The following is a 21,164-nucleotide window of genomic DNA, read 5'->3' as shown; positions in this document are numbered from 1 at the left end:
TTCTTTAAAAATCATACAATGTGATTTCCTGAATTTTTTTTTTAAATTGTGTCTCTCACAGTGGGAATGCACCATGATTTCTAAGTGGGAGAACTTGCAAAATTGCAGGGTGTTCAAATACTTTCATTCCTCACTGTATATTGATTGCTTTGTGTGAAAGTTATAGCGTCTACAAACTATGGTATAGATACTGCAATTTACGCCATTTTTTGCGCTAGTTTAACGGACAATTGCGCGGTCATGCAATACGGTACATAAATTAAATTTATGTCCTTTTTTCACACAAATAGAGCTTTCTTTTGGTGGAATTTGATCACCTGTAAAAAAAAAAATATTTTCTCATTTCGGTCATTAAACAAATATCCAAAAAAACTAAAATTTCAACATAAATTTAGGCCAAAATGTATTCTGCTACATGTTTTTGGTTAAAAAAATCCTAGTAACTGTATATTTATTGCTTTGTGTGAAAGTTATAGCGTCTACAAACTACAGTTGCAAGAAAAAGTATATGAACCCCTTGTATGTGAACTGTATGGTATAGATAATGGAATATACACCGCTTCTGACTGCCCATCACATTTCTTGAGGTGCTAAAATACCAGGATAGTGCAAACACCCTCAAATGACCCCTTTTTGGAAAGTAGACACCCTAAGCTATCGGCTGAGAGGCATATTGAGTCCATGGAAGATTTATTTTTTTTCCACAAGTTCCTGGAAAACATTTTTTTCTACACAAAGTTGTCATGTAAATGATTTATTGCTCGCACAAGCCATGAGTATATGTGGAATTACACCCCAAAATACATTCTGCTACTTCTACCGAGTATGGGGATACCACATGTGTGAGACTTTTTGGGAGCCTAGCCACATACAGGAGCTTGACATCCAATGACCACTTTGAAAGCCTGAAGGTGCGTAACTTCCTCATTATACTTTCTCATTGCCTATCACAATTTCAAAGGTCCTGAATTGCCAGGATAGCACCAAACCCCCCCAAATGACCCCTTTCTGGAAAGTAGACACCCCAAGGAATTTAAAAAGAACCATGGTGAGTATTTTTCAGATCTCATTTTTTCTCACAAGGTTTTGAAATATAAAAAACAATTGAAAAAATGTTTTTGTTTTTTTTCTTCATTTTCCAAAAACTTGTGGCAACAAATGAGATCTGCAAAATACTTACCGTGCTTTTTATCAAATTCCTTGGGGTGTCTACTTTCCAAAAAGGGGTCATTTGGGGGGGGTTAGGTGCTATCCTGGCATTTCAGGGCCTCCAAAACTGTGATAGGTAGTCTGGAAGTGTAATGAGGAAATAAAGCTCTTTAAAAACCTAAAGGTGCTTATTGGATTTTGGGGTCCTGTACTTGGCTAGACTGCCAAAACGTCTCTCACATGTGGTACCCCCATATTCGGGAGAAGTAGCAGAATGTATTTTGGGGAGTAATTGCACATATACCTATGGCATGTGTGAGCAGTAAATCATTAAAGTAACAATTTTGTGTAAAAAAAATCATATATATATTTTTTTGTCATTTTCCAAAAACTTGTGGTAGAAAAATTAATTCTTCTATTGATTCAACGTGCCTCTCAGAAAATAGTTTGGGGTATCTACTTTCCAAAAAGGGGTCGTTTTGGGGGGTGGGGGCATTCTATGCCCAGCATTAGAATTTTATGCCACACATCATTCACTCTTCTAACCACCTGAAGACCAAGCCTTTTCTGACACTTTTTGTTCACATGAAAAAAAATCTGTATTTTTTGCTAGGAAACTTATTTAAACTCCCAAACATTATATATTTTTTTTAAAGCAGACACCGCAGTGAATATAATGGTGGGTACTACAATTTTTTATGGCACATAGTACTTGCGCAGCGATTTTTCAAAAGCACTTTTTTAAAAAAATACACTTTTTTTTTTACTTTAAATGTATAAAAACACAATATATTGGCCAATTATTTGGTAAAATATAAAAGATAATGGTATGCCAAGAAAATGGATTCCAAACATGACATGCTTTAAAACTGCGCATGCCCCGTGCAATGGCGACAAACCACATACATTTTTAATATCCATAGGCAACACTTTAAAAGCCTTTAAAAGCTACCATTTTAGATTTACAGAGGAGGTCTAGCGTTAGAATTACTGCCCTTGATCTGACGTTCACGGCAATACCTCACATGTATTGTGCAACTGCTGTTTACATACCGGCACAGGGTCAAAGCTTGTGCGCATGGGAGGGGCAATTTTTTTTTTTTGTCATATATTCTCTTTTGAGAAATATGGGGTCTATCAGACTCTGGATATCTCCTCTGCCCTTACATTATCTAATCAAACCAAAATCAGTGTGATCAGATGCATTCCCAATTTACAAATGGCGCTGTTTATATTCTGCGAAACTGAAGTGATGAAATGCTTGTGGCTTACGAATTCTTAGACTATAGAGATGATTGGCTGCATTCTCAGGTTCCCCCGATGGCACGGGACTTCCCAAGAAGGCCGTGGAAGGGGAGGGGCGAGCATCCTCTCCCGCTGTTTGTAAAAGCAATCCTGCAGCTAATTAGCCACTAGGATTGCTTTTACATGAAAGACGATCGCCGGCTGAAAAAAACGATACCAGGATGATGCCTGCAGCTGTAGGCATCTTCCTGGTACAACCATTCAACGTCCAGTGATGTACTAGTATGTCGCTGGTCCTTGTTGGGTGTATATGCTATGTTCTTTTATTTTGTATGCAGCCTGTGGACTGACTGAAAAAAAGAGAAGAAATCTCTGCCAGAAAAAGTGTGTGGTATGCCCACCGTTAGAATATACCGCCCTGCATCCACCCACTTCTAATGGTGTGCACACATTAGATCACACTTTGCCACAAGCGCCAGTTCCAAGATTGAACAAATGTTTAAATAGTTGCACGCTTGAATAAAAAGTGTCCACGTATATAAGTATAGCCTGTTGTCCACTCACAGGTCTTCTACATCTTGACCCCATATCTGGCACACTTGCTGGGGAGAAATTGAATGCAAGGTGGCCAGAAAAATTAATGAGGGACTCATCAACGCAGATGTTTTGCTGGGGAGAATAGACATCTGCATATTTTTGGTTAAGGTGATTTGCGAGGGGCTGAATTTTGTGGAGCCAGTCAAATTCAGGGTTACCCCGAGGATGACAGAGTGTATTGTCACTGAAATGCATAAAACACATTATACTCTCCTATCTTTGCCTGGCCATGGCAGCAGAGAACACATATGATGAATCGGGTCTGTATACAACCACAATCATTTTTTTTTAGTAATGCCCATGTTGAGGGTTAGGCCCAAAAAAAAAGTAAATTTGAATACCGTAATGAGTTAACATGCGACTGGTCTGGCAAGGGTTGAATTTGGGTTGGCGGCGATAAATTGTTGTGCATATAAATTGCTTTGATCCACAGTCAACGCATACATATATTCTGTGAAAAAACAGCTCCAAAAATCAACGGGAGTAGTTAACCTCCCTAGCGGTCTGATTATGTCCATATTTCTGTGCTCAAAGCGGTACATTTTTTTGCATGGAAATATGTATTTTTTTTTTTTATTGTAGGCCTGTAATTTTTAGAAATAACTCACTGAAATCTGTCTGAACAAGAGTCTAATATACATCCCTGGTAGGATAAAACTTGAAACCCAATATCATAAATTATAATTTAATAAATAATCATAAAAAATAATAATATAATAATAATACATTTAATTCAATAATATAATCAAACCAAAAACACTGAAATTTGAAATATAGCGCCAAGTTCGCACATCACTGAGCAAATTTGCAAAATCGTTTTCAATGTCTGATGATGAATTTCCCCACAAATCATCACTCAATTCTGCAAGTGGTTCTGATTTACTATCGCTGTATTCTAGCTGGTCTAAAACTGCTTTTGACCTAAAGGGACGCTTTTTGGACGCCATGCTCATTTCTCAGTTTCCAGGCAGAAAGAACAGTAAAAATGCAGGCAGGGCACAAGACAAAGCACTAGGGACAAAATGTATGTGAAATGCTTTGATACAGTAATGTTTTACTATGTGAATTTAGTGATTTTAGTGAATGTTACTTTTTGTCATTTTCAAATTTCCCACCAGTTCCGTCCCCCGTACGTCCCGACGCTCGCAGGGGACGGAACCCAGAAGACAGATGCCGGCATCCGCCGGATTACATTGCCGGGGACACTGCAGGAGGGACATCGCAGGAGCGCAGGACAAGGTAAGAGATTGAGGGATCCTGGAGCAGCGCCACATGGTATGTTCTCTGTGTGATAATGCACATTATGCTTGCAACTGACTATAATATCTTGCTCGATACAGTTGAAGTAAAAATTGCATACACTCGGGAATACCGCCAGGGAGGTTAAATTTGCTGTTTCCACCTGAATTCCGGGTTGGGCAGTGAATGGGGGAAGTATGGGTGCTGCAGAATTTGTGGGCTGTCAATCGGGATTTGCAAGCACATCCGGAAGGATACTAGGGCTCTATGGGCCTGTGTGCGTATTCTTTGTAGTTGCGGGACAATACTTGTGCTCACCGCCGCACCAGCTTGTACTACACTTATGGGACTCACCACTCGCCAAGTCATACTGCAGTGCTGGTATTATTATTATTATACAGGATTTATGGCGCCAACAGTTTGCTCAGCTCTACAATATAACAGGAGACAATATAGAACAATACAGTTCAATGCAAGATGGTTAGGAGGGCCTAATTCTGTGAGCTTACAATCTAAGAGATATGTGAAAGACCAGGATGTACTAGGCCACTAGTACTCGCCAGTTCACCAAAAGGTAGCATGGCACTAGTACTGGCACTCTGCTGCATATGAGAGTCATCAAAATTACTGACAAGTGCTAACACGGGAGCACGACTCACTTATACACCCTATTCCAAATTATTATGCAAATTATATTTTTCTAATTTACCTAAATGATGTAAATAACAGTCAGCATAATTCTCATGTTATCAACTATTAAGAGTGCAATTCAAATTTTATTGAACAAACCTCCTAATGATAACAGTATTTTTTTTAAACATAAAAATTTACAATGCACTGTTCCAAATTATTACGCACAGTAAGTTTCAAAACACTTTAGGTTGTAAAGAACTGAAAATTGTCATTTGTTGTGTTTGCAGCATATTTACTGAAATCAAAAGCTATTTCAATCAAACTTTTAACAACATTTTAACTTTTTAAACATTTTAACAGGTCACTTTACATTTTAACTTAGGACCCCTTATTTGATAGCAGCTTCACAAGTCTTGCATCCATTGAACTTGTGCGTTTTTGGACAGTTTCTGCTTGAATTTGTTTGCAAGATGTCAGAATACCCTCCCAGAGCTTCTGCTTGGATGTAAACTGCCTCCCACCTTCATAGATCTTTTGCTTGAGGATGCTTCAAAGGTTCTCAATAGGATTGAGGTCAGGGGAGGATGGAGGCCACACCATGACTTTCTCTCCTTTTATGTCCATAGCAGCCATTGATGCAGAGGTATTCTTTGCAGCATGAGATGGTGCCTTGTCATGCATGAAGATGATTTTATTACGGAAAGCATAGTTCTTCCTTCTGTACCAGGGAAGAAAGTGGTCAGTCATAAACTCCACATACTTTGCAGAGGTCATCTTTACACCTTCGGAACCCTAAAGGGGCCGACCAGCTCTGTTCCCATGATTCCGGCCCAAATCATGACTCCACCACCGCCTTGCTGACGTTGCAGCCTTGTTGGAACAGGGTGGCCGTCCACCAACCATCCACTACTCCATCCATCTGGACCATCTAGGGTTGCACGGCACTCATCAGTGGACAGGACTGTTTGAAAATTAGTCTTCATGTATTTTTCTGCCCAATGCAGCCGTTTCTGCTTGTGAGCATTGGTTAGTGGTGGCCGAATAGAAGGTTTATGCACAGTTGCAAGACTCTGGAAGACTCTACACTTTGATGTCCCTGGGATTCCAGAGGCACCAGCAGCTTCAAATATCTATTTGCTGCTATGTAATGGTATAATAGATTGTAAGCTTGAAAGAGCAGGGCCCTCGATCCCCTCATGTTTTGCATTGTGTTGTTCTGTCACATGTTCTCTCCCCCTTTGTAATGTACAGCGCTGAGCGAACTATTGGCGCTTTATAAATACTGTATAATAATAATTATAATTTTAGCAGCTGCTTTCTTGATCCAATGCATGGATCTGGCAGAAATCTTCCTCAATGTGCCTTTATCTGCACAAACCCGTCTGTGCTCTGAATCAGCCACAAATCTCTTATAAGTGTGATGATCACGCTTACGTTTTTGTGAAATATCAAATGTTTTCATACCTCGTCTAAGGCATTGAACTATTTCACTCTTTTCGGCCGAGCCCAACGGACGATCTCGACCTGGTGAGGCCTACCATCGCTCTCCACGGCGCAACCCTACTTCCACGCCGCCGAACCCAGCAGACAACCCCAGCCTGGTGAGGCATACCACCGCCCTCCACGTCGCAACCCTGCCCGGACCTACCGAGCCCAACGGACATTCTCGACCTGGTGAGGCCTACCATCGCCTACCCCGGCACAACCCTGACCCACAGCCCATCTGACACTTGACTACCCTTGACCACAACTGGCCGAACAGAACTCTACCCATCCTGATCCTAAGCATGAGAACTCTTGTCACGGAAAGGTACAGCTACGGAATATGCCACTACACGCCGACTATCTACAACCAAGCGCCCTGAGAGACTTTCTACTTCACTTGTCCGCCACTTCATCTACCTCCCTAAAATGTCACCAGTACTCCTCCTCCTCGTATTCTTCTCAGTCTCCAAAATCTCTTCTCTCTATCCCCCCGCTCCTCAGAAACAACTATACATCGCGCACTCACTGCTTCCTTCTCCCCTCTACGACTCTCACCACCTCCTCCTGCTGCTCCACTCTCCCACTCCCCTTAACGCCACCAATGGTAGAATCACACGCTCCTGTACTTCCCGCTCCCATGCCACCTTTCTTACCCTTCTCCTAACCGCGGGGGACATCTCCCCAAACCCTGGTCCTCCTCAACCTCACTCACCCACAAGGCACCTACCTACTTCCATGAAGTGCCGCAACCCCCTCAACCTAATACCGGTCCCCCTGCTCCCCAAAACCACCCCTCCGTTTTCGTGTGCACTCCTGAACGCCCCTTTGGTTTGCAGCAAACATACCATGGCCTCTTTGTCTCCCGCTCCCTCATCGTCCTGGCGATCACCGAAACCTGGATCCAAACCACCGACTCTACCTCCCCTGCAGCACTCTCCTATGGAGGTCTCACCTGGACCCACTCACCCAGACCCAGCGGTCGAAAAGGTGGTGGGGTCGGTATGCTCCTGTCACCGCAGAGCACCTTCCAAGTCCTCCCAAACCCTCCCTCTCTATCCTTCTCCTCCTTTGAGGCCCACTGCAGCCAACTGTTCTCTCCATTCCCCCTGAGGATCGAAGTAATCTATCGGCTCCCTGGACCCGTATCCCGCTTCCTCGTCAACTTCTCCGCCTGGTTGCCCTTCTTTCTCTCCCCGAGCTGCCCACCATCATCCTTGGGGACTTCAACATCCCTACCAACATCAAAAGCCCGGCCACATCCCATCTCCTCCACCTAACCTCTTCTTTTGCACTCGCACAGTGCATACAGTCCTCCACCCACTCAGACGGGAACACCCTGGACCTTGTGTTCTCATCTCTGCACCCCCCACAACCTCACAAACACCCCTTTTCCCTCTCTGACCACAACCTCATCACCTTCTCCGTCTCCTCGTCCTCTTACACCTACCCCTCCAAACGTCAAACCATCACCAGCCGAAACCTCCGCAACCTGGACCCTGCCCCCTTCCACTCTGCGGCTGACCAACTTTACGACAGTATCCTTCCCCTGTCCTGCCCTGACCTGGCCACTACTGTCTATAATAACTTGCTGTCAGCCGCTCTTGACTCCTTAGCACCCCTAACCACACAAAACATTAGACCCCAAGAGCTTCAACCCTTGCAGAATGACTACACCAAAAATCTCAAGTGACGCAGTCGTGCGCTAGAGAGACTATGGCGCAAAACCACATCCCAGAAAGCGTTCACCCGATACAAATCTGCCTTCTTCACCTACACTTCCTCCCTCCATGCTGCCAAGCAAGCCTACTTTGTAACCCTCATCAATACCCTCTTCTCCAGCCCTCACAGGCTCTTCTTCACCTTCAATTCCCTGCTCTCTCCGCCCCCACCTCCACCCAGTACCTCACTCACCACCCACGAGATTGCTAACCACTTCCAAAGCAAGATTGATGCAATTTGCAGGGACATCAACACTGCTCAGACTTCCACCCCACCTAGCATCCCTCACACGAAAACCCCCTCAACACTCCTCTCCTTCGCCCTTGCCACTGTCCAGACCTCCAACCTGCCCAACATTCCTCATGCTAAAACCCCCTCAATACTCCACTCCTTTGACCCCGTTACCACGGAAGAGGTCACTAAGGTCTTCTCTAAAGCTTGCCTTACCACCTGCCCCCTTGATCCTGTCCCCGCACAACTCCTACGATCACCCTCCTCCTCCATCCTATGCTTCCTCACTCACATCTTTAATCTCTCCCTCTCTACTGGCACATTCCCCTCCCCCCTGAAGCACGCACACATCACTCCCATACTTAAAAAACCCTCCCTGGATCCCACCGACCTAAACAACCTTAGACCCATCTCCCTGCTGCCATTTTCATCCAAACTCCTTGAGCGCTTAGCCTATAATCGCCTAAGCTCCCACCTCACCGACAACAACCTCCTTGATCCCCTACAATCTGGCTCGCGCCCCCTACACTCCACCGAAACCACCCTACTCAAACTCATCAACGACCTGCTAACCGCCAAAGCCAATGGCCACTACTCAGTGCTACTACTCCTCGACCTCTCCGCGGCTTTCGACACGGTCAACCACCCCCTCCTCCTCAAAAAACTATACTCTTTTGGCCTCAGAGACTCCGCTATCTCCTAGCTCTCTTCCTATCTATCCCAACGCTCCTTTAGTGTTACCTATAATGCTGCCCTCTCTGTTGGGGTCCCTCAAGGTTCTGTCCTCGGGCCCCTTCTCTTCTCCATCTATACCTCCTCTCTTGGCCAATTGATACACTCCCACGGCTTCAACTACCATCTCTATGCTGATGACACTCAAATCTATCTCTCTTCCTCTCGCCTCACTCCGTCAGTCTCCGCCCGAATCACTAGCCTTCTGAACGACATATCAGATTGGATGTCACTCCACTTCCTCAAATTAAACCTTGCCAAAACCGAGCTCCTAGTTTTCCCACCAGCCCCCCCCTCCCCCCTGACCTCTCCATCACAACCAACAACGCCACCATCAGCCCCATCCCACAAGCCAGAGTACTAGGTGTCATTTTAGACTCCAATCTGTCTTTTCAGCCCCAGATCCAATCGCTGACAAATTCATGCAGACGCCACCTCCGCAATATCTCTAAAATATGCTCCGTATCCGCCACCCCCCTCTGCCAATCCCTCCACTGGCTTCCGATTGCCCAATGCATAAAATTCAAAATATTAGCATACAAAGCTGTTCATAACACTGCCCCAAACTACATCACTGACCTGATATCCATCTACCACCCAAAACGCACTCTCCGCTCTTCACAAGACCTCCTTCTCTCCAGTTCCCTGGTCTCTTCCTCCCATGCCCATCTCCAGGACTTCTCCAGGGCTTCCCCCATCCTCTGGAACTCACTACCCCAATCCATCAGATTGTCACTTTCCTTCCTCACCTTCAGGCACACCCTGAAAACCCATCTCTTCAGAGAAGCCTACCCCGCCCTCACCTAATTTGCTGATCTCCTCCGCTCTTCCCACCACTCCATCCCTCACAGCTATTTCCTCCTGTACCACTCTCCCCTCCCTCCTAGATTGTAAGCTCCAAGGAGCAGGGCCCTCGAACCCCTCGTGTATTGTATTGTTACTGTACTGTCTCGTGTACAGTCTCCCATTATAATGTACAGCACTCAGCAAACTGTTAGCGCTATATAATACTGTATAATAATAATATAAAGAGTTGCAGTAGTGGGTGATTTTTTTCCTTGTAAGAGGTCAGGTTATTTTCAGCAAGTCCTTGCCTGTGGTGGTTTGGGGAGGAAGAGATATTGTGGTGAATTGCCCCAGACTACACTCACGCTGTGTTTTGAAGTGGGCTGTAAATGTTTCACATTTTTTTCCTTCTAAGGTGTGTTTGTGTGTTATTGTAGAATGATTGTGTGTTTATTATCTTTGCATTGTAATCCTAACACATGTCAATTGCTCTGCTCTTCCAAATCTGCACTTGGCTATAGTTTGCTTGCTTATTTAGACTGAAGTGTAGTTTTCGGACAATCCTGATGAGAAATGTATGTGTGGGAGATTTGGGGAGGTGGGAGGTGTTTTATTTTGGCATGTATGTATTTTTATATTGATATTTTGATCTGCAGCCTGTTTTGTGGATAGATAAGCCTACTACGTGATTCATATTAACCGTTTGTTTCCTACTGTAACCTGTGAAAGCACAGTTCATTAGAAGTATAATCTTTTAGATTGTAAGCTCTTATGAGCAGGACCGTTCTATTTTAGCAACATCAATCCTGATTTTTTTTTTTCCTAGCAATAAATTGACTACCTACTTGTTGCTGCTGTCCAAATAAATGTGGAATATGTATTTGGTCAATAAATATTTGGACTATGTTTACTTTTGGGGGGGTTATTTCATGTTCAAGTTCAATATACCAGCACCCCTAACACTTACATTTTGCGAGCTATATAATATGCCCAAATCTAGCTTGTTGCACATATGCAGTATGTCCAAACTAACAAACCAAAAGCCCCCTGTTGCACCACAAGATCATGTTATGTACCAATGAATAGGTTGTGTTCAATGTGCATCTAGCTGTTCTTTTTCTACAATCTTCTTCACAGTCACTTGACTTTGGTCCTTTATCGGCAAACATATATTCACCAATGCCAAATACACAATAAAGCTGCAAACATATATTTGCTAATGTCATATACTCAGTATAGCTGCAAACATATATTCGCCAATGTCATATACACAGTATAGCTGCAAACATATATTCGCCAATGTCATATACACAGTAGAGCTGCAAACATATATTCACCAATATCATATACACAGTAGAGCTGCAAACATATATTCACCAATGTCATATACACAATGGAGCCACATGGAAAATTGCTATGGTGCACAAATAAACGCCAAGGCTGTTGGTTGGAGGAGGCGCTAGAGCAGCTGTCATTCCAGAAATACATCATCACGTTTGCGGAAGGACGTTTGCACACACCCGAAAGTGGTAGTGGGGAGTGTTAGTGGATGGGAGTGTAGTTAGGAGAGTTTTGTGGTAATTTGCAAGCCTATTTTTTGCTTTGTGAGTTCTTTTGTGGAATTCCAGACCACATCTGGACATGGCGAGATTGCTGTTCTCGACCAAGGATCTGATCCTCATTTGCAGGGGAAACATTACTAATAATTGTATTTTCAGTCTAAAACATGTCCACTTCCTAGATACATTGAGGTATATAGCAGAGGGTCAAGGTATTCCATAGAAGAAGTTATTGTTCTTCCTAACTATACAGGTGGCACAGACACAAGCATACACCCAGGGCCACTGTTAGATATCACGGGGCCCCATTTAGCATACTTGACTGACAGCCACCCACCGCCAGAGAAAATATCCAAATTATATTTATGGTAAAAATACACTAAAACATTATTAATGGACATAATATCAACCATATTCCTGTGAAATCTAAATGATAAAACTGTACTGCGTTCATAAATAAAGTGGTTTGTGTAATTGAGTTCTTGGGGCTCATTCACATGGGTGCTGTGGCCTGTAGAGTGTGAATCAGTGGTTTGTTTTTGTGGCTGTTGCCTTTTGCAGGCAACCTATGTTACACTATGGAAATGCTGCAGATCCTAATTTGACAAGCATATGGGTGCAGGAATACAGCCCTGAACACAGACAGTGAGCATTCAGGGCCACTTCCCTACGCTATTACACCTGTCAGATTAAAACCTGTGTTCATACAGCTGCTGTGTCCCCATAGTGTAACAGGCATGAACAACCCACTCATTCACTTTTTTACTTTTTTTTCCTCAGCCCATTAATTTCAATGGGCTGCCTAATGTGTGGGAACATGCAAAAATACTGCAGGCATATTATTTTCAACGTGTGTTGCACCTAACCGCATAGTACTGTGGTGCCATGCGTTTTGATGGCTGTGAATGCGTCTGTTTTTAATAGGCGTGTGTAGGTGCAATTAAGTTTTCATCATGGTACCTGCGCACATCTGCAAAGGGCATTGCATTTCTTTGCTGTGCTGGAAAATGTGTGTCTCTTGCGTGCGTTTCTGCACCAGAAATGGTGTGAACAAGTGCTGAGGGCCAGTTCACACTATAGAAACAGTCTAGATGTGTTCCAGATGCATTTTGCATGCATGTTTAGTGTGTTCCAGTACGTTTTGGACACGTTGCAGTGCATTTTTGTATCCCTTCCAGTTAGTTTTTTCAACTTTCTTTTTCAATTTAATTAGGGAAATGTGCATTTTAGTGCATTCAAGGGCATTTTACTGCGTTCCAGTACAGTTCTGTGCAGAAACGCACCTGCAACACACTGGAAATGCAAGCGCTGATGTGAACTTCGACATTGACAACCATATAACCTTCTTTCTGTGCATTTGTGATGCCGAAAAAAGCAACTGTAACACATGTAGTGTGAACTGGCCCTAAAGGTTATTATAAGTAAGGGAACGGGACTGACAAGGAATTGTGAATTCAATCAGACTAGTGGATAGATACAATTAAGAATCGTATAATAATGCGAGATCTGAGCTGTAGCTGTAGACAGGTTTAAAAGAAGAGAAACAAAGTTGCAATGAAATATAAACAGCATGAAACTTGCAAATGTCAAACTTGTCAGAAGAACAGGATGCAGGTAAGATTCACTCCCTTTCCACTTTCTAGTCATTAGCCAAAATCTTAATTGATTGATCAGTATTCCTGGCACTAATACAACCCAGAAAATTGATCTCCATTTTTTGTACATTTATAAATGTCAAGGAGTTTACAATCTAAGGGCAGAAACTCAGACATATACTAGGCCCAATTAACTTAACAGCATGTCTTTGGAGTGTTGGCAGAAACATATCCATGCAGGGAAAGCATGCAAACTGGGATGCAGCCATGACTGGGATTAGAACCCATGACCCACGTGGTGTATGTTCTGAGTTCTAACCACTAAGCCACTGTAGGAGACAGAGTTTGAGCTGGAATGTAGAATAGTTACATGATTAAAGAGAAAGAAGATATATCATTATATTGGGGACTTAGAACTAGACATTCCCAATTATTTGAGATATAAGTGTGAAAATGTTTAACCTTTGAAAATAGAATGTATGACATTCATTAGTAAATGCATTAGTTGTCCGATCATTTTTGGAGAAACAGCAAAAAAAAAAATTATAGGTGTGCTTTTTATTTTAAATTATAAGTATTCTCATATGAAAACAGAAATACGCCAACGGGACAAAGCGCGCAGTTGTCCGCCACCTAGCGAACATATCTGGTATTGCATATAGAAATGTGCCTGACGTGATTGCGGATTTACTAACAGGAAAAGAGTCTTTTCAATGAGCTTGCTAGATGCCTTTCTGATGACTGACAGATCTAGATTGATTGAATTGAGTCTGCCTGAATGTTCAGCGTCTGCTGGTAGACTCAATTCTTAGTGAATCAGGGCCTATATGTCTGATTAGCAGTTGCTGTATTTGTTTTTCTTTTCTTTAATTTTCATTTATTTTGTAGGCACGAGGTGGTTGTCTGAGCGCAGGTGTAACATATATGCTGTACATATTGTTCATATGCACATTTGAGTCTACATTGGTAATTTATATTGAGATATATTCCCTACCATACTATATTATTTCAGAACTCTGCCTATTTTCCTTACCTCATCCTTCTTTCAAAAACTGCAATTAGAAATATTATATCTGGGACGAAAAAGACCCACATTAAAAAAAAACTTGATTCTTTTTTTGTAATTCCTTTATTAATGCATTGATTGTGCACAGATATGGCAAAGAGATTAGAGGTAAGCAGTTCACAGGCATCATCATTAAAGAATACAATTGCAGTTAAACAGTTAAAATGTGGTTTTATACAGACCCAAATTTGCTGGGATGGGGGTTCCAAATCTCAAGGCCTATTTCCAGGTGGTGAGTGTAAACCAGCTCAAATTCTGGTGGTCCCTGGTGACCAGCTATGGATTACCATTGAACTATCAATATTGGGACATTTGCTCCAGGGCATGTTGTGTGCCATTCTTCTTTGCTTTCAACCTCCCACTTCTACATGCTTATCATAGCTGCTGTCCACCTGACTGGGCCTTAAAGTGACACTAAAGCTGTTTTTTGTTTTTTTAAATAACAAACATGTCTATACTTACCTGCTCTGTGCAGTGATTTTGCACAGAGTAGCCCGATCCTCTTCATTTCGGGTCCCCGCCAGCACTACTCACTCCTCTCCATCAAGCAGTGCCCCCAGGGAAAGCTGGTCACCCAGAGGGCATCGCTGTGTCCTCATCCCTGAGCTACTGCTCTATGCATCCATAAGACACACAGAGCTGCTTCTCGACCCCCCCCCCCCCGCTCTCTCCTTATTGGCTCACTGGCTATGATTGACAGCAGCACGAGCCAAGGGAAGAAGAAACCCCAGACAGAAGAGGCTGTGGAGAATGTCGCTGGATCAGAGGGGGCTCAGGTAAGGATTTGGGGGGGGAGGGCTGCTGCACACACAAGGCTTTTTAACTTCATGCATAGAATACATGAAGGTAACAAACTTTGATCCTTTAGAACCACTTTAAATCTTTGAAACTGGACATGTGAAAGACCCTGAGGAAGTCAGGTGTTACCGTGACGCAACGTGTCAGAACGCGAGGAGGATTCTGGGAGCGCGGTGACGTCATTTCCGGCGTGGCGACCATATTTGAAACCCCTGTATCTATATACCCATGCAGGAGATTCATAGCATGGGGTATTGAAGGCATGTGAAGAGACGATTTTAAATGTTTACCTAATAAACAGGATTACACTATGTGAGTTTTTGTCTGTATATGAACCGAGGAGGAGATCGCTGTTATAGTGTAAGAGGCGAGGAAGGTCCTGGTGAGCCACCTAAAGGGTGTCCTGCTGTAAAGCGAGCTGACCCTGTAGGGTCTTGGCAAGGAGGTGAGGGGCCATCACGGCTAAAGTTTGGATTCACACAGTGTGGACACGTGTGACACATGCATGAAGACTGCTAGTCCTTTTGTTGTATTTTGGACACTTTAATCTTACTTTGGATTTATCATTATTTATAACAGATGGTTGGAGTGATTTTGATTGCACTTTATTCTCATTTTGATTGCACTTTATTCTCATTTTGAAGTACACGGGTTGCACAATTTTTTGCTTATGCACATATTTGTAAATGCACAATTTTTGCACATAAGTTTAGTACTTTGTGTTATTATGTAGAGCACTTTGTAGTCAAGTGTGCACTTTATATTTACATATAATTAGTTTAGGGAGAGCGCTGCACTGTATATTTATACATATGATGTGTCATCCCTCCCCTAAACTCTTTGGTGCCCCTTACTCAAGACTTCTCACTCACCAATTGGATGAACTCCAATCTGGCTAGTCTAGGTCTGCTATACATAAACACTGTATTACTCTCATTCGATGATTTAAGAAGAGTATAAGACCTCCTGAAAAGAGATTTCTTACAAATACCTTCACTTATGATCCATTCTGGCAGCCATTCCATGAAAAGATCTTGATTCCCATGGAAAACCTGTCCTTTTATAATGGACTTTCAAAAAAACTGTAAAGGCATCTTTCTTCTCTTTCGCCTCATATCTCATAATGTCTCTTCAGAGAAAACGTCCTCCATGATAGCACGGGAATATTAACTCTCCCAAATCTTTCATGCATCCTAATGGAACAAGGCATTGGGCTTACTCCTTGCATCCACCCATTGTGCCACTCTTTGGGAGATGACTTTAAAAATCCTGCATCAATGGAATTATACCCAAGTATCATGATCCAACATGTTTGCTTCCTCTTCACCTGACTGCTGGAGGAGTTGTTGCACTGTGAAACCTGGGCTCCCAGACCTTTCTTATAATGGTAGTATCACAGCTAGGAAAACAATTGCTCTGGATTGGAAACAAAAGGATCTCCCTGAAAAAATAATATATCTTCAAAACCTTAACTTACAAACGCAATCCAAATACATGTTTGCCATCTATAAATAGTAAGTATTAGTGATATATATTGGCTGCTGAAAATTATCGGGTGAAAATAGGGATATTGGCATTTTGCCGATAGAAAGAAAAGGTGCCGATAATGGCCAAAAAGATTAGCTTATCTCACGCATATTACAGCCAGGGGCATACCATAATGTGCAGCCTACTCTGCTTCAGTGCCCGCCCTCAATAAAATAAAATTAAATTAAAAAGTTGAATATAATTCATAATATATAAAAACATATTTTAAAAAAAAATGTCCATTTCGGTTTTCGGCCAAGTGCATCCTGATTTTTCGGTTTTGGTGCAGAATTTTCATTTCAGTGCACCACTAGTAAGCGTGAACCCTTTTGGTACATTTGTGCCATTGTCCATTGACTTCAGAGATGCATTGTCTTCCAGTTTCTGTAATACTAGTGTAAAAATGGGTATCGAGGGGTAATGTGATGGACATTACCTTATTCCTTAGCATAGCATACTGTGGTGTGCACCTACACGTTTTCATATTGTGCTGATGTGTTATCTCAGCCTGGCCTGCTTTTCTGTTTGTTGTTCATTGACATCTCATCCGTTATTCATCCGTGCCATTATTTAAAGGTCCTGTTTGTAAGTATGGCCTTTTTTTTCTGTACAATCTTGTTTATACTGTATACAAGGTATGCACTTTACTAATGTATGTGTTGTTTCATAAATCTGTAAATAAAACATTTCAGTTAATGCTAGTGACACATCATAATCCTGTTTTTGGTTTGGCCCATAATCAATCTTTAAATTGCTACTAAACCCAGGACCCTGCATTCACTATATCTGGTCTCCCACAGCACACAGAACATGGAAATGCAAATATTTTAGTAAATATAAACTGCTAAATACCTTTTCTCATCAGCAGTTAGAACAGTCTTGTGATTTCTATCAGTGTCCAGCAGAGCACTGGTTAAAGCTTGAAGGGGGAGTTTTCATTCTCCCCTGATTGTCCTTTAAGGCTGCATAACCCCTTTCTACCTGGACAGCATCGATTGGCCCTGTGCTGATCACATGTACTCTCCCAAGAAAAAAAAACCTCTCTAGCAATACACATCAAACTGAGCATGTGCAGCTTGCCCCCCAAGGCTCTGTTCTATCAGCAGATGGATTGGGGACGGTAGAGATTAGAGGATCAGAGAAGACAAGATCAAACATCATTTTTACAGTGTGGAGGATTAATCCTTTAGGTTCCATAGTAAATATAACAAGCATGCTTTACTGCATATACAGACTGATTTTACTGTTGTGGGTTTAGTAACACTTTAAAGCCGAACTCTACCCCAAAATATGATATAAATGACTATCCCATTACAAATAAAGCCTCTTTTGATGCAGTATTCCCCTTTAATCCAGAGCCATTCCTCGCAGTACTAATTTTTCTACTCATTGACATGTTCTTAGTCTGCACAAATAATATGTCCTACATGAAGTACCTGTACTTTTTTTTTTTTTTTAGTAATTTACAGAGGAAGGCCTTTTGTTTAGTATTAGGAGTGTATATTGTGACGATAGTGTAAGGGCAATAGTTGAGAAGGGCACCTAAGATTATAAATCAACCATTGTAATCACATTCTATGAACTGCTGTAGGAATACTACAGTGTCCTTGATCACAATTAACACTCCTGTTGTTTTTTTTTTATCTGCGTTTGCAAAAAGCTATTGGGAAATTTGGGATGGGGGATTTTAGGAGGTGAGTTGAAACACAGATGTGTCTCCTGAGCACAGAAAATGTCACATTTCTGGAAGAGAGCTTCTTTCTATATCATTGATCTCTTATATGGGGTATTAAGGCCGTTAACAGTAAGGGGAGTTCTTTTCAGGGACAGAAGGTCGGTACGAAGTTAGCTAAGAGTAGCGCAGTGCTTTTGATGTTCATTGAGGCATAGGTTGACCAAGATAGTAGTAATGAAAGCATCTGTTTTGTTTAAGAAGGAACAGTAATTATATGCAAACAAAGTTAGGTATGAGAGCATTTAGACTACCCGAACAACATAAAGAGAACATTGTACAAAAACATAGCACAACTAAACTTGAAAAACTACTTTTGTGCACGCAATACTCGTACAAAACATAAAAGAAGCAGGGTGCAAGATAAGTTTCAAACTTGCAACTCCTGCAACCAGGGGGTGTGGAAGTAGGAGGCTTGGCATTATGGGGATAACGTAAGAGGCAGTGTGCGCCTATAGGCTTAAAGCTGTTAAGAAGGCACAGATGGTACGCAAGGAAACAATACTTAGTACTATGTTATTTAGTCCCAACCACCAATCATCCCCCTGCAATACGTTGGTGAGGCTTATTGTCTGCTGAGATTCCCCACTGGAGTGGCAATTTTGTGGCATCTTCTGGAGAGCGGAGAGTGTATGTGTGACTTTGATGTGTTATGGTTAATTGGTTGGGAATCCCCATTTATAGGAGATATTGTTTGTTGCACAGTAATAGGGGCTAACTGTTTACAGAGTTGCATAGTAGTTGCTGAGAGATCCGCCAATATCTGAAAATCGGAGAAGGGTTCAGGGAGTTTCCCCATTTTTTTCGTAGCCGTGAAAGCTCTTTCTTTAATGTGAAGGAAGTGAATTCTTCTGATCATGGCTCTAGGGATGGAATCTGGGAATGCAGGCTTGGCCAATCTATGGGCCTGGTCTATGACAAAGTATTTTGGATTTTCCAATGGGAGTAAGGCTTTTAACGAGTTGTTGCAGATATGGGATCAATTCTGAGGGGGCAACATATTCTGGCATACCCCTGAATTTCGGATTATTTCCTCTGGATCTGTCCTCTGTCTGCAATTTTAGATTTTAACCACTGGATGTCAGTATTGTTCTCCTGAAAGCCATCTTCCATGTTGTTGTAAGCTTTTGCAAATTCCCAGTTTATTTTCAACTCTGTCAACTCTTTATTCCACTTGTTGGGTAAGAAGAACCCACCAATTGGTGGGTGACTGAACTCGGACACCCTGGCTGTGTGTGCAGTGAAGAAGGCACCACTGTGTAGTCTCTGATCCCTGCCAGAGCTTCTGTATTAAGCGGCCATACTGCCTCTCAGACATTCGTCCCCCCTTAGATGTTCTTAGTCTGATAGTCTCATGCAGCTTACTGTACAGTGAAAGGTGAAGCTGCACAACATTTATTTCTTATGATAACTTCAACAAACTTTGTCAATAATTGGGAAGGCTCAGGTATATCTACAAAATGTTTTTCAACACATTTAATATTAATGTGCCTAATTTATACTTTATAGATTTTTAACATAATAGTATTTAATTAAGATTTTGTTTTTCAGGAAATGTTTGATGCCACACTGAGAGACCGAGAACTTAGCTTTCAGTCTGCACCTGGTACCACCATGTTTCTTCACTGGCTTGTTGGAATGGTTTACGTGTTTTACTTTGCTTCATTCATTTTGTTATTAAGAGAGGTAAGAGCTGGCAGGAAATATGGCACTTATTTTAAAGAGAATCAACAGTATTTGATTTTAAGACTTTTTGAAATAAAAATGTGCATGTGATTACTTTTAACATAAACTAGTATTGACTAGTACAAGATGTACCTGGTTATTGATTGATGGTGATATGGTATTGGTACTATACCAGCCATTAGGCCAGGCTGGACATTTCAACTTTTTATAGACAGTAACAATGCAAGGGAATGCAGCGGGCAAACATTCCAAGCCCCTCAACATCACTGGGTCATGACTAACCATTTTACTCCCACAGCCATAATAACTGTGATGCAGATGAGGCAGTTTTACTGCCACAACCACAAAAAAAAAAGTGGGGTAGTTGGGGACAAAGAAGAAAAAGGTCACAGCTGCAATAAAAGCCACAAACTTGTTTTAATGTACATAATCTGGTGTTTCCCTGTTTAGTAGAGGTCATTTATTAATGTTATTAATATTATACAGTATTTATATAGTGCCAACAGTTTGCACAGCACTTTACAAGGGCATACAGTACAATTACAATACAATTCAATACAGGAGGAATCGGAGGATCCTGCTCGTTAGAGCTTACAACCTAAAAAGGGAGAGTCAATTGACACAAAAGGTAATAACTGTGGAAGATGAAATGATGGAGAAAATAAAAGTACAATTGTTAGGTGGAGGAGGGTAGGCCTCAATGAAGATAATGTTTTTCAGGGATCTCCTAAAGGTGGACAGAGTAAGAGCGAGGCAGATTGGGGTAGGGAGTTTCATAGGAAGGGAGAGGCTCGGGAAACATCCTAGAGGTGAGTATGGGAGGAGGTGACAAGGGAGCTAGAGAGCAGGAGGTCTTGGGAGTAACAAAGAGAACAGTTTAGTTTGTATTTTGTATCTAAGTAATGTAGCTCGGGGCCGAGTTGTGGATAGATTTATAAGTTTGTTAGTATTTTGAATTTAATTTGTTGGGTCAGTGGCAGCCAGGGTTGGCAGAGAGGGGTAATGGACACTGAACTGTTGGTAAGGTAATTGAGTCTGGCAGCAGCATTCATGATGGACAGAAGGGAGGGTAAGCCTATATAAAAAAAAGCCAATGAGGAGGGAGTTGCAATAGTCAAGAGATGACCAGAGAGTGAATTAGAAGGTTTGTGGTGTCATTGGTTTGAAGATGGCATTTTGGAGATGTTGCAGAGGTTGAGGCAGCAAGCTTTGGACAGTGATTTGATGTGGGGCTGAATAGAGAGTTCAGAGTCCAGAATTACACCTAGCACCCTGGCATGGGGGGACGGGTTGATGGTTGTGCCATTGATCTTCCCGTAGGAGTCAGGAGAAGGGGCACATGGGGGAGAAAATATTATGAGTTTGTTTTGGAAAGGCTGAGTTTG

At 42.2% G+C, this 21,164-nt stretch overlaps 1 protein-coding gene across 1 annotated transcript in view; it reads left to right on the top strand.

Moving 5' to 3' along the window:
- Positions 1-21,164, top strand: part of LOC149441939 (E3 ubiquitin-protein ligase MARCHF6-like) — a gene marked incomplete at its 3' end in the record, with an annotated part of 324,687 nt that overhangs the window by 215,626 nt on the left and 87,897 nt on the right. Inside the window, exon 4 of the mRNA XM_089656745.1 lies at positions 19,645-19,779. Coding sequence (XP_089512871.1) covers positions 19,648-19,779 — 132 coding nt within the window. The remainder of the gene's footprint in view (positions 1-19,644; positions 19,780-21,164) is intronic.

The sequence above is a fragment of the Staurois parvus genome, unplaced genomic scaffold, assembly GCF_062004578.1.
Source record: "Staurois parvus isolate SC_StPar_1 unplaced genomic scaffold, SC_StPar_1.0 ptg000932l, whole genome shotgun sequence".
NCBI lineage: Eukaryota > Metazoa > Chordata > Amphibia > Anura > Ranidae > Staurois > Staurois parvus.
This window is presented reverse-complemented; position numbering and strand designations above follow the sequence as displayed.